The following is an 11,779-nucleotide window of genomic DNA, read 5'->3' on the forward strand; positions in this document are numbered from 1 at the left end:
CGTAGGCGCCGGCCGCCGTGCGCGTGTTGCGCCCGCCGCGGAACGAGCGCAGCTTGTCGTTGATCCAGCCCGACACGCCGCCGCCCGGCGCCGACTGCGGGCTTCCGTACAGGGACGGCTCGGACCTGCGGAACGGATTGAAGGATGCGATCGCCGGTGGTGGAAGCTATGGGGGGAAGGACGATGAATGCGACGTCAGCTATATGCAATCCGTCTAGTTTGGATGCGCCATGGCTGAACAGGCCCCGGCCCCCGTTGCACGACGAGTGGCGGTTACAAGACGCAGCTCCAAGGCCTGTAAACCCCACGGCCACACCTCGAGCTATGTGCGACGACGGACGGGGGTTGCGCGAAAAAAAAAAGGCACGGGAACCTACACCCAGCTTTTGAGCGCGCCAGCGGACGTAGAGAAGCCACCCCACTCCGCCGATTATCACGAGCGCCACCAGGACGATGAAGAAGATGCCGACGGGATGCATCGTGGCGGCGGCGGCTGCGGGGGCTTTTCGTCGTCGTCGTCGTCGTCGTCGTCGTCGTCGAGCCTCGTTGCTTGGAGGGAGGGGGGAGCTTTGATGATGCCGTCAGCGCTCGCTTGCAGCGGGGTCCTTGGGAAATGCAAGGCAGCAGGAGTGGAAGCGAGCTGGCGCGGCGACCGCGCAAGGGCCCGTCAACTCTGGCGATCTGGCGCAATTGGTCGTCGCGAGGCGCTGCGTTGGGGGGTCAGGGGACGGCGATGGACGGTGTTGACAACCGCTGTCGATCAAGCACAGGCAGGTGTATTGAGGGTGGATTTTTATTGCATCTTTTTGTATCTTTTTTTTTGTTGCTGGTTGGAGGTTGCTGTTTGGGGGTGGTGACAGGGATGCGGGCAGCCGCGCCTCGTCGGGCTGTTGGGACTTGGGGTTTGTGCTCACTGTGCGACGTTTTTTACATGGCAGCACCAGCCCCCAATATTGGTACCAGCGCGACGGGGCCTGCAGCGGGCAGCACAGCTCCTGCGGGGCTCTCCACTCCTTACTGTGCTGCCAAGGCCTGGGGATTTCCATCTTCCTCTTGATGCCCAGGACATGTTCACAGCATGCCACAATCTGACCTCATAAAATGCCAGTCAATTTCAACCTCAACGAACCCAACGCCCTTCAACGCTTAATCAGCACCCAGTATTCATTTCATCCGAGACTCAAAGTTTGCGTCTGCCCGCCTCGGCGGCGCCAATGATCCACGCAACATCCGTCATGACCAAATCTTGTTGTGAGGGAAAAAAAACCTTCTTGTGCTCAGCCACGTCTATACATAGATCTATATCCCGTAGTAAAAAATCAAACAAAGCACTTGTCCCAGTGCCCTCCGCCACGCGCAAAGCTCAGGCTCTCGACGAACCTGCCCAGCTCGCAGCGGCCCAGCTCGTCGGCGCCGCAGTTCTGTAGCGGTATGACCCTGTCGTTGACCAGGATTCTCACCAGCTCCGCCCCGCCGCCGCCGCCGCCGCCGCCGCCGCACCTCATCTTCTCGACGTACATGCGCGCCGAGAAGGGCACGGTCCAGCTGGCCGAGTAGCCCGCCAGGTCGGCCGGCTCGCGGCGGCCCGAGGCGGGCGGCGGCGCCGCGGCGGTGGCGTTGTAGAGGCCGAGGGCGCCGTAGACGCCCGTCATGTCGTTGTCGTGGCTGAAGTCGGCGTACAGGGCCCGGTCGAGCGGGAACGTGGCCGGGTCCGAGTCGAGCGTGCGGTTGGTGCTGGTGCGGTCCGACACGGCCGCTCCCGTCAGGCGCGCCAGCAGCTCGTTTGTGAAGCCGACGCCCTGCGTGGGGCCCAGCGGGCTCCCCGGCCCGTAGCTGTAGTATTTGCCCAGCGTCATCAGGTAGTCGTACGACCGCCACTCCTCCCTGCTAAAGAGGCCGCAGAACTCGGACAGCCGGCCGTCGGTGCGCGCGACCGACTCGAACGGGCAGAGCTCCATCAGCTGCACGACCTCGTCTAGGGTTATGTTGGCGCCCGGCATGCCCTTGTTGAGGCGATCCCTGATGGGCCCACCGAACGAGGCCAGGAACTCGGCCTGCACCTTGGCGCCGCCCTTGGACCGCTCAAAGGCGGTGCAGAGACCGTGGTCGAGCGTGTTGTTGGACCCTTCCGTCTCCGGGATCACGACCTTGGGGTAGGGGAACCCGTCGTCCTCGGCCCGCACACCGTCGTCGACGCGGGCCTGGTGGAAGCCCTCGGCCCACTTGTCCCCCGACTCGACGACGCGGTCCTGGCCCGAGGCGCGGATGAAGGGCGTGGCATCCCGGGCGAGGGCACGGTAACGCTCGTAGAAGCGGACACCCGAGTTCCGCATCTGCTCGCGGCCGAACTCTGTGAGCTGGTCCGCCCCGAGCGCGTACCGGTAGTCTTTTACGAAGCCGAAGCCGTCGCCGTACTGCCCGACGTCGCGCTGTATGCGGGTCACGGTGTCGTTGTAGGCCCGGCTCTTGCCGCCCGTGGGGTCCCTGGCGCCGTGCCGGGACAGGACCTGGGCGAAGGTGATCTCGCACCCCGCCGGGAGGCCAGCGTCCATCTCGGACGGCACAGTGAAGAAGGGCGAGTACTGCCCCCAAGACTGGGCGATGTCGGTGTGGCACTGGAAGCCGAGGGTGGGCGAGTCGCACGAGCTGTCCCCCGCGGCGGCGCCGTAGCCGAAGCCGCTGTGGCAAGCGTGCGAGGTTAGCAGGGTGCTACCGCCATTTACGCTGGGCCCGTTCGGCTATGGGGGACTTACAAAAAGGCAACGGCAGTTATGAGGGCAGTCATGATGCACGCTCCTGTCAGGGCGATGCCGAACTTGCGTCTGCTTTTGTGCGTCTGTAGGGCGCGCTTGGCTGCAGGATCGCTCGTGGTCCGTTCCAGCTCATCTTCGTCGTCCCACGACGTCGGGAGCGCGCCGTATTTGTACCGCCGGCGGAGAAGATCGCGAAGCCGATCCATCTTTCGGAGGCGAGGGTGGGCGAGCAGATTAAAAAGGGGGTTGTTATGCGAGTGGCACTGGAAGGGGGGGCAGCGTCGCAGCGCTTGGGCGAGCCGATGCGCAGACGACGGGATGAACCTCAAAAAGAAACTTTCAATCTTTCCCAGGAGAAACGGGGCACCTCATGAAGAGGGGGGCCTTTGACCGCTTCCCGCCTTTCGCGATGTCCCTGTTCGATATCGCCTCTTCTAACCGTGGCGGGAGTCAGGAGCAGGGTCTCGGCCACGGCCAGTCGGGGCCAACTCTCGTGAACGAATAATCTCAATCGAATACGTTGGCTTGAGCGCCAGCTCCAAGCACATGCTAACCCGTGCCCGCAACGATTCGGGCACGCCGGCTGGGAGCGAGTCGACGGCACCCGAACCGGACGGAGCCCTGACAGGAGCGGTGGGAACGCGACAGAGGCAGTGCACCCAGCACTCACCTGTGTGCATCAAATAGAATGGTAGCCCCAGCCCATTGAGGCTTGCGCTGGCTGCATCTGGCCAACGCTAATGCGTGACGTGGGGCCGTTTTATGATTGGAGAGCCAGTCACAGGTCACAGGTAGCGGTGCAACCACCAAAAACGGCGCCCTGCCTGCCGGATCTTCACGTTTTGTTTCAAGCCCAAGGGCCCACCGCCTGCTGCACCGGCACTGACTGGACGGCCCGGGTTGCTTGGCCCGCCTCCGCCTCAAGAAGGGATTAAAAGAGGGCTCCCCTGTTCCAAGAAAGTCCAGGCGCCAAGCAGCACCGAGGTGCTCAATGTGACGCAAAATCCCCCGTCTCGCAACAATCAGGTCAAATCATCGCCAGAGTCACATTGCACAGAGGTGCCGACGTCGAAATTGCGTTCGTTGCCAAAAATATCAAACATGTTCCGCCCCCAGAACCCCCAAAGAGATGGTGGGAGTCCTGGGCGCCAACTAAAATTACTAGTCTTAGCCGCCGTTGAGGGTATCTAACAAAGTAAACCAAGACACCAAAGCTAGGGTATAATCCAATACTTCCAAGGCATCAATCACAGCCGCCCACTTTTTCCGGGTCCCCAGGGCACGCAGCAGGTGTGCAACCATCGAATGCAAGCATTCGTCACCTCCCGCTCTCAGCCCTGTTTCTATAGATTTGTTTTTCCAGCCAGGGATAACCCGTCGAGTGCAACAACTCCCCCCGCCCATCTGCCCTGGACTCAGTCCAACGGGCACGAGGGCGCCTGCTTCATCGTTCCCCTGCGAGAAGGATGGGGAATCGAGGCACACCACGACATTACCGCGCCTTGCATGGGCTTGCCCGATGCATGTATGAGGCGGATGTGAAGAACATGAGTTGTAGTATAAAGTTTTTTTTCTTTCTTTTTTTTTTTTTTTGTTATTGTTGTGCTTTCATGGCGGCATGCCGATCAAAAGGCAACGCCCACGCTCTGCGGTCGGTGCTGCTGCCTTGACTCGTAGCTGTAGGTCCGGCCAAAGGTGGGCATGCGGTTCAGCCGGGGTGTCCCCGTGGGCGTCGACACCTGGGTCTCCTTTGCCGAAGGGCTGTCGGTGATGGACATGGTCGTCGGTTGCGTTCGCTCCTCCGTCTGCGTGTCCCACGAGCACGACGTCGAGATGGTCTCGAAGCTCGTGCGGCGGGCCGGCGCGATGCACGTGTAGAAGCCATCCCTGTCCGTCACCGGCAGGGGGGCGTTGGTCACCGAGTCGAAGCTCATGCCGCGCTCGTGCTGCGCCGGGCCATCTGCGGGGAAGAGCCAGTTCGAGACCCGCGAGAACGACCTCTTCTTCCTGAGAGGTGGTCGCAGCACGAGAGGAAGTGGCGGCGCCAGCTGCCTCTCCGGCATCGTCTCGGTCGGCGGGATGACGTAGCGCGGCTGCATCGGCACCTGCGGAACATAGAATACATCAGGCACCTCGTAGATGGGACTCTCGATGCCAAACCCCTGCGAAAAGGTCTTGGGCGGAGCCGTTCGAGGCCGCTCGGTGCCGAGTTGCTCGATGCTGAGCCGCTCGAAAAAGGATGGCCGCCCTGCAGCAGGCAGCGCGGGTATTTCAGGCATGGGCTCGAGGTCTGCATATGTGTCAGCGTCAACGAGTCGGTGTTGCCGCTGGGGTGAGCGAAGCTTACCTTGCATGTCATAGGCAGTTGACGGGCGGCTACCCATGTAGACGCTTTGCCGCTCCACGATGGACTCGATCTCGGCCTGTAATCTGTCCCGCTCCATCATGGCGCTGGCGACCCGTTCAACCATTCTATCAACCTGCTCCAGCGATGAGCCCGCCCGCCTACGAGATCTCGGAGGTATCCTCGGGGGAGTCTCCGGGTCCTCAGAGTCCCGCGTGGAGGACGAGGCGGCCTGCTGAGGTACTGGCCTTCGTTGAAGGTGGAATGACAAGGAGGAAAGACTCCTCTGATGACCCAGAGTTGATCCGTTGGAATCGAAGCTGCTGCTGTGCACGTGAGCAGGCGCAGGGGGAGAGACGTTGCCTTGGCCCGAGACGAGGTGCGGGAGGATGGGCGACAGGTTGTCGTCGACATATATGCTGAGCTCAAGTGGACGGAACGAGCGGGGACGGCGGCCCGGCCGGGCAGGGGCAGCCGGCGGGAGCTGGAATGACTCGGAATGGATGTGGCGGAAGTTGGATGGGGCTGATATTTTGGGTCTGCGCGATGACGACGACCCATGTGACCAGAACCTCTTGGTCACTGAGAAGCTCCGCCTCCTCCTGCCTTGGCCCCTGCGGGTAGAAGCCGGTCGCTGCTCCGGGAACGCCTCATCCCTTGCTGCTGTGCCCGTCGAGGGGCCAAACGTGGGTGGTGGGGTGATGCTCGGCTGGTGGCGATAGACGAGGAACTCATCCTTCTCCATGACTGCTTGGAGGCTTAGCACTTGACTTTTCGCTTTCTCACAGAATCTGCGATCCGTCGCCGGATCATAGCACAACTCACGTTGACGGGATGGGTTCTTGTTGCGGCGGTTAAGACAGGGACTGATGGTCGCATAACAAGATGATAGAGAGTCGAGCCAGGCGTTGTAGGCTTCTGCAAGGGCTCCTCTGAAGACAGTCATAATACCGACAGTCTCACCTCATGCCTGTGGCCAGAGATCGGCCACTGCGGGAGAAATGCGAGAAAGAAAGAGAGATCGGCGACCAGCGGCGGAGGGTTCGATTAGGAATGATGGTGAGAGGGCGAGGAGGACGGCTGAGCGTAAAATCATCGAAGACAAGATCAAACCGTCAAGAAAAAAAAAGACAAACGCAAAAACGAGAGCAACAGACGAGACTTTGTCTGGACGTCGGGATAAAACCAGGGCAGGCCTGGGAAAGGGCGACTGGCCGTTTCTTTGTCCTCGTGTCAGGGGAAAGGATATCTTTATCCCATCTTGTCATTTCCCGCGGGCCTCGCCCGGGCCGGCCGAATCTGGGAGCCTGACACTTGACAGACAAGACGGACGCGCGCCAGCTGATGGCGGGCAGGGAGAGCGAGGAAGGGGGTGTGGTGGGTGTGTGTGGGCGGCGCGCAGCGGGCTGTAGCGTGTGTGTGTATGCGTGTGTGCGTGTGGGAGCGTGTGGGAGCGTGTGAGAGCGAGTGTGTGTGAGGGCCGGGTATGCCGCTGAGACTTGCAGAGGCGTGGGAAAGGGCGCGGGAGAGGTGAGGTCGCAGAGGCGCGGATTTGATAGGCCAGCGGCGGCTTGACGTGAACCAGTCGGCGCTTACAGGGCCGGGGTGCGGTGACGATTCGGATGGCTGGCGCTACACACCAGGTTGGGGGACCCACCACTGTAAGATCAGAGTGTAAGATGAACTCCGCCGAAGAGCGAGTCGATGTCTTAGAATTCCTTGGTCACTAGGCCGCCGTCGTCCACTGCCCCAAGAGGGGGGTCTCGTGGGCCGTCGAGATTGGCCCGTCCATTCGCGCAGCTGGATCTCTTGACTCTGGAATGACGGAGCCTGGAGACAGGACAAGACGCGCCTTGCCCCGTTTGAACAATGTGTCCACCCGCGACGGGCAAGAAAAAACATCAACACGGCCACTGAAGATGCGGAAAAGGGGGGTTGGGGCGGGGTCGGGGAGGCAAAGCAGCGAGCGCGATGGCGAATTCGCCAGCAACACGAGCAAGGACAAAGAATTCGAGCCGCACACAAAAGAAGAAGAAAAAGAGGAGAAAGAAAACAAACAAACAAACAAACAACCCTAATCCAGCGTCGGACAGACCCGCCCCTATCGTATTTGGAAGGCTGCAGCGGCTTTCTAGTGAAACGGGCGTTTGGGGTCATCGACAACGGCCGAATGAGAAACTGCCGCAAATCGCGCCCATGGGCCAAAAGTTTGGCGGCCGAGATCTTCCGCCGCTGCTTCTGTTCAGGCTCGGCTGGCGGGGGCCACAGGAATGGAGGCCTGCAGCAAGCACCTGACACATTCCAGACGACGCGCCGGATCCCTCACACGCCATTAAACCTGCATTCCGCCGCTCCCTTTGCCTCCGGCCCCCCTTCCCCCTCCCTCCTTCCTGCCCCGTCTTCGATTTCGGAGGCGGTGGCTGGCGTTCGTGTTAGCGTCTGCCTCTGCTCTGGACGCCGGCAGCCTGCCGACAGCGCCCCTCTCGTCGTTTTCGTGAACAAAGGTCCGACTTCAAGACGCCCGCCCGCCCGTGGAACCAGCACTCGTCGCGCGAGGACAGGAAACGGCAAGCTAACGGCAAGCTGCCGCACCGTCGCTCCAAGCTCTGCCGCTTCCTTGTTTTGTTTGGTGGAAACCGAAAGCAGGCAAGGGAGTGGTCGGCGCTGAGATGCATCATGTCGGGTTGTGATAGCGGGGTTTTTTTTCGTCGGGCACGTGCGGAGCAGCGGAGGCCGCCGTGGTGAAAGGCCCCAATAGGCTCTCGGAAGCTCTCCTGAGTGGCAGGCAGTGACGAATTTGGACCCATCTAGCATCACCGTCTTGGGGACATGATGCATGCAGATTCCATAGCTTTTCCTGAACCAGCCAGGCTAGCAACGTAGCCTACCCACATACCCACCTACTCAGCACCAACTGCGCTCGCAGAAAAATCGTATTTGTAACGGCAGTGAGGCCACGGAAGCCTCTGCGCCCAACCGAACAATGCGCGACGCTTGCGACTCGGCTGAGCATTGAGCTGAGTGGCGAGGAACTGCAGTCTTGGGAGCAATTTAGTCCGTCCCGCAGCGCCGCATTCCTAGGGGCTACATGTACGAGCCATGTCGCTTTGTATGGAGCCCGTGACTGGTAACGTAACGTGCGTGAGCTTGCCTACCTCGATATGCCCTTATTTTCGCGTGTCTTTGCCTGGGATGGAAAGAAGATTGCGCATCCTACACGCTACTTGCTGTGCTCGCCGGTTCCTCCCGTCTCAGTCATGAAGGCTACTCCGTTCCTCAGCTGAGCAGGAGGATCGCTCAGCTAACGTTTGTGAAGGAAACAAAATGCCTTTTTCGTGGCTTGCCTCGTTCCAACCCTCCATCGTCGAGGCTTGCGCTTGTCGGCATCGTTGCGCCAGATTGGATAGTGCAATCACTGCAATGTTGGAGCTAGGAATTCTATACTTAGCACGCCGCCGTCAGCGGCACGACCAAAACGGAAATGGAGTGAAACAGCTGCCGTTTTTCGCGGCGTGGTTTCAGACCGCCCGTGCGCTGATGTGACCGCACCGCCACATGTGGGCGCCCCACGAGCCGCCGGCAGTCGAACCGAACAAGCTTAGCCACCGTGTCTCGTTTGGGCCCGATGTGAACAGCTTGCTCTACGAACTGGCCTTTCTGACATTTTTTTTTTTTAGAGGCCTTTGTCTGACAGCAACTGAACGAATGCACACCTGTCAACTCCTCCTCTCCGACATCACACCAAACTCGTATCGACTACATTCTACTCAAGCAGACCCTCCTCGCCACTTCCCAACAGCCTCGACGACTTCCGTGCTACCCAGCCATGGCCGAGCAACCCCCGCCGGGCATGCTGCCCCCAGGCATGCAGATGCCGTCCCCCGAACAGATTGCTGCCATGCAGCGCCAGATTGCCATTGATGCACAAAGGGCTGGGATGACGGTTCCGGAGTTCATCGAGCACATCAAGAAGCAACAGATGGAGAGGATGAGGCAAATGCAGCAGCAGCAGCAGCAGGGCCATGGCCACGATCATGATCACGACCACGATCACGACCATGACCACGATCACGGACACGATCATGACCACGATCAGGACCACGGCCACAGCCATTCGCATGGCCCTCCCCAGCAGGGCCAGCCCCAGCCCATCCAGCCGGGCCCTCCCAACCCTGTAGCGCTTGCGCTGGCGTCCTTCTTGCGCGGCCAAGACCTTAAGCCGCGGACCTGCATCCTGAACGGCGAGCGCAAGGACATGTTCCGAGGTATGCAACCCGCTCTCGAGCCGCCCTCTATCTCGCCACGAGAACGCGCTTGCGCCAGTCCTGCCACATAGAGTCCAGATGCTAACCCCGCACCCCTCCCCTCGCCTGCAGTCAAGCGCGCCCTCCGCGCGATACAGTCGCCGTCTTATGAGAAGGCGCGGGCCAAGAACCCCGCGCTGCCCGAGGTGACGGACCGGGCATCGCTCGAGAACTGCTTCAAGCTGCTGCCGCTGTCGATGCTGGCGCTGCGCGTGCAAAAGGCGGATGAGCACGAGGGCCACGACCACGCGCCCAAGAAGGGCAAGCGCGTCAAGGGCCTCTGGACCGTCCGCATCGAGCCCCAGCAGGAGGCCGGAGACGACATGTACTACGTTTGGCTCTGGGAGGGCAGCCAGCTCATGCGCAAGGTCTACGCCGCCATCGCCCTCGTTGTCATCTTTGCCATCGTGCTGTACCCACTCTGGCCCCTGGTTATGCGCCAGGGCGTCTACTACCTTAGCTGGGGGTTCCTGATGCTGCTGGGTCTCTTCTTCCTCATGGCCATCTTCCGCGTCATCCTCTTCTGCATCACCTACTTTGTTGTTTCCCCCGGTCTCTGGCTGTTCCCCAACCTCTGGGAGGACGTCAGCTTCGTTGATAGCTTCAAGCCGGTCTGGGCTTGGCACGAGGTAGGCTTCCCCCATCCGATGCTCGGGACATGCTCACTGTGCAACTTGCTAACGCCGAACCCTTCTCTCATGTTCAGGCCCCCAAGAAGAAGAAGAAGTCCAAGTCCAGCGCAACGCCCTCGTTAAAGGCCCAGGCCGCCTTCGCTAACTCCACCGGACAGCCGCTGCCTGCCACGGCCACCACCACCGCGACTGAGACGCAGGTTGCGACTAGCCCCGTGGAGAGGCGCAGCGGCTATGTTGCCCCTAGCGTGGACGAGCTGGAGGACGAGTGATTTTGCGTTTTCTCTTTAGTTTGCTTCGCCCCTCGTGCTCGCCATGCGCTTTCAAGGGAGTTTTGGTCGTCCACGGTAACGGTCCTGGCGTCACCTCTGGTTTCGGGAAAAGATGTGTGCTTTTTGGGGACGCTACTCGTCCTGCCATCAGCGAATACGCGCACCACCTTCAAGCGGCTCGCATCAATTCTCGGGTGCTATCTGCACTTGACAGCGTAGATAACTAGAGGGTACGGGATGACTGACTGTACAAAAATGTTTATCGATTATTTAATCAAAAATGGGACAGATTGGGTTCATGCGTCCTGACCACTATCAACACCCCTGTACCACCCTCCCTCGTTCTCGTGACTATTGTTCTACCAAGCCGGCCGGTACGTCGGTTTGGAGTGACGTGGCTATGCATTCGAAGAGGTAGGCCGCTTTTTGGGCCGCTTGGTGGTCACGGGTTCCTGCATAAGCCGGATCGCCACCTCGAGGGTGCAAAAGAACAAAAAAAGACCTGAGAGGCTCCTTCATGGTATCAGTACCGGCCCCCTAAGCAGCCCTTTGCTGTAAGAGGGTTGGTGCGGATTGAGTTTAAATTCACGGGGCGAGGCCAGACTGTCGGCATTCACCATGATAAGCCATCGCGAGCTTCGGGGACTCGAGTGCTGTCCCCCCTCCTCCTGTCACGAATATATCGTTGATACATCTACATGTATTGCCAGGGCGGCAACTATCTTGGGGGATGGGAGAAATAAGGGTTCGAGACCAGAAACAGTAAGAAAAGAAAATCCTCTGCATCACACAGGCGTCAATTCGACGCCGACGTGAAACACAACAGGGTCGCGCCTAGGTTGGCTTTCGCTGCCAAACCATCCTTTTCGAGCAAACACCAACACCAGCTTTTCTGTTTTTCGTTCTTGTAGTGCCGAGGAACGCTTTGGTTTCGCGGGGAGCGGGAGGCTTTGTCGATAAGAAGAAAATCGAGGGAAGAAAATAAGAAGATACGGGAGAAAAAAAGAAAAAAAGACAAGGTTCGAATGAAAAAAAAAGGCAGACCCCAAGCATACGCCGCGCGCCGCTCGTGAAAGCGGATATCGTTGTGATCTACCTTGTCGCCTCTACCCACACCGTTTTCTTCATTTTATTTTTTCGTATGTACGTACTTTCCCCACCGTCTTTCTCGGTTCTCTTTAGTCGCCAAGCTCCAGGTACAGGATCGTCTGGTCCCTCTTCTTCATGTCAGCTGGGCTGAGGGAGTAGTTTGGCACGCGGCCGACCTCGGTGTAGCCGAGCTTCTTGAAAAGCGCCTCGCCGGCGCTGCCGGATTGCGCCTCGGCGGTCTGAGAGTTTTTTTTTGTTCATCATGTCAGCAATTTTCACCACGATTGCGTGTCTTTTTATTGTTGTGCTTCTCAGAGAGAGAGAGAGAGAGAGAGAGAGAGAGAGAGAGAGAGAGAGAGAGAGAGACGACGACACGACGACGACG

The 11,779-nt window shown here is 59.7% G+C and overlaps 4 protein-coding genes across 4 annotated transcripts; 1 reads left to right on the forward strand and 3 right to left on the reverse strand.

The window, feature by feature from the left end:
* On the reverse strand, positions 1 to 3,468 carry GGTG_13952 (phytase). Its single transcript, XM_009231877.1, has 3 exons — positions 2,754 to 3,468; positions 378 to 2,679; positions 1 to 166 (listed from the first exon to the last, which is right to left on the reverse strand). Exons 1-2 carry the CDS (start codon positions 2,957 to 2,959, stop codon positions 1,320 to 1,322), a joined length of 1,566 nt encoding a protein of 521 aa, XP_009230141.1. The 5' UTR covers positions 2,960 to 3,468; the 3' UTR covers positions 1 to 166; positions 378 to 1,319.
* Positions 3,469 to 3,830: 362 nt separating this feature from the next.
* On the reverse strand, positions 3,831 to 6,628 carry GGTG_13953 (hypothetical protein). The gene is made up of 3 exons (XM_009231878.1): positions 5,923 to 6,628; positions 5,101 to 5,844; positions 3,831 to 5,043 (listed from the first exon to the last, which is right to left on the reverse strand). The coding sequence occupies exons 1-3, from the start codon at positions 6,041 to 6,043 to the stop codon at positions 4,379 to 4,381; spliced, it is 1,530 nt and encodes a 509-aa protein (XP_009230142.1). The 5' UTR covers positions 6,044 to 6,628; the 3' UTR covers positions 3,831 to 4,378.
* Positions 6,629 to 6,729: 101 nt separating this feature from the next.
* GGTG_13954 (hypothetical protein) lies at positions 6,730 to 7,254 on the reverse strand (the record flags this gene model as incomplete). Its single annotated transcript, XM_009231879.1, has 1 exon — positions 6,730 to 7,254. The coding sequence occupies one exon, from the start codon at positions 7,252 to 7,254 to the stop codon at positions 6,730 to 6,732; it is 525 nt and encodes a 174-aa protein (XP_009230143.1).
* Positions 7,255 to 8,790: 1,536 nt separating this feature from the next.
* GGTG_13955 (translocation protein SEC62) lies at positions 8,791 to 10,675 on the forward strand. The gene is made up of 3 exons (XM_009231880.1): positions 8,791 to 9,362; positions 9,474 to 10,030; positions 10,108 to 10,675. The coding sequence occupies exons 1-3, from the start codon at positions 8,924 to 8,926 to the stop codon at positions 10,303 to 10,305; spliced, it is 1,194 nt and encodes a 397-aa protein (XP_009230144.1). The 5' UTR covers positions 8,791 to 8,923; the 3' UTR covers positions 10,306 to 10,675.
* The last annotated feature ends 1,104 nt before the right edge of the window (positions 10,676 to 11,779 follow it).

The sequence above is a fragment of the Gaeumannomyces tritici genome (assembly GCF_000145635.1).
Source record: "Gaeumannomyces tritici R3-111a-1 unplaced genomic scaffold supercont2.87, whole genome shotgun sequence".
NCBI classification, from domain to species: Eukaryota; Fungi; Ascomycota; class Sordariomycetes; order Magnaporthales; family Magnaporthaceae; genus Gaeumannomyces; species Gaeumannomyces tritici.

Excerpts from the sequence above, each read along its gene's own strand:
- GGTG_13952 (XM_009231877.1), bottom strand. The coding sequence starts at position 2,959 with ATGGATCGGCTTCGCGATCTTCTCCGCCGGCGGTACAAATACGGCGCG. Across the intron at positions 2,680-2,753 it reads ATAACTGCCGTTGCCTTTTT|CGGCTTCGGCTACGGCGCCG; the intron begins GTAAGTCCCCCA and ends CGCTTGCCACAG.
- GGTG_13953 (XM_009231878.1), bottom strand. The coding sequence starts at position 6,043 with ATGACTGTCTTCAGAGGAGCCCTTGCAGAAGCCTACAACGCCTGGCTC. Across the intron at positions 5,845-5,922 it reads CAAGAACCCATCCCGTCAAC|TCATGGAGAAGGATGAGTTC; the intron begins GTGAGTTGTGCT and ends GCCTCCAAGCAG. Across the intron at positions 5,044-5,100 it reads AACTGCCTATGACATGCAAG|ACCTCGAGCCCATGCCTGAA; the intron begins GTAAGCTTCGCT and ends ACACATATGCAG.
- GGTG_13955 (XM_009231880.1), top strand. The coding sequence starts at position 8,924 with ATGGCCGAGCAACCCCCGCCGGGCATGCTGCCCCCAGGCATGCAGATG. Across the intron at positions 9,363-9,473 it reads GCGCAAGGACATGTTCCGAG|TCAAGCGCGCCCTCCGCGCG; the intron begins GTATGCAACCCG and ends CCTCGCCTGCAG. Across the intron at positions 10,031-10,107 it reads CGGTCTGGGCTTGGCACGAG|GCCCCCAAGAAGAAGAAGAA; the intron begins GTAGGCTTCCCC and ends TCTCATGTTCAG.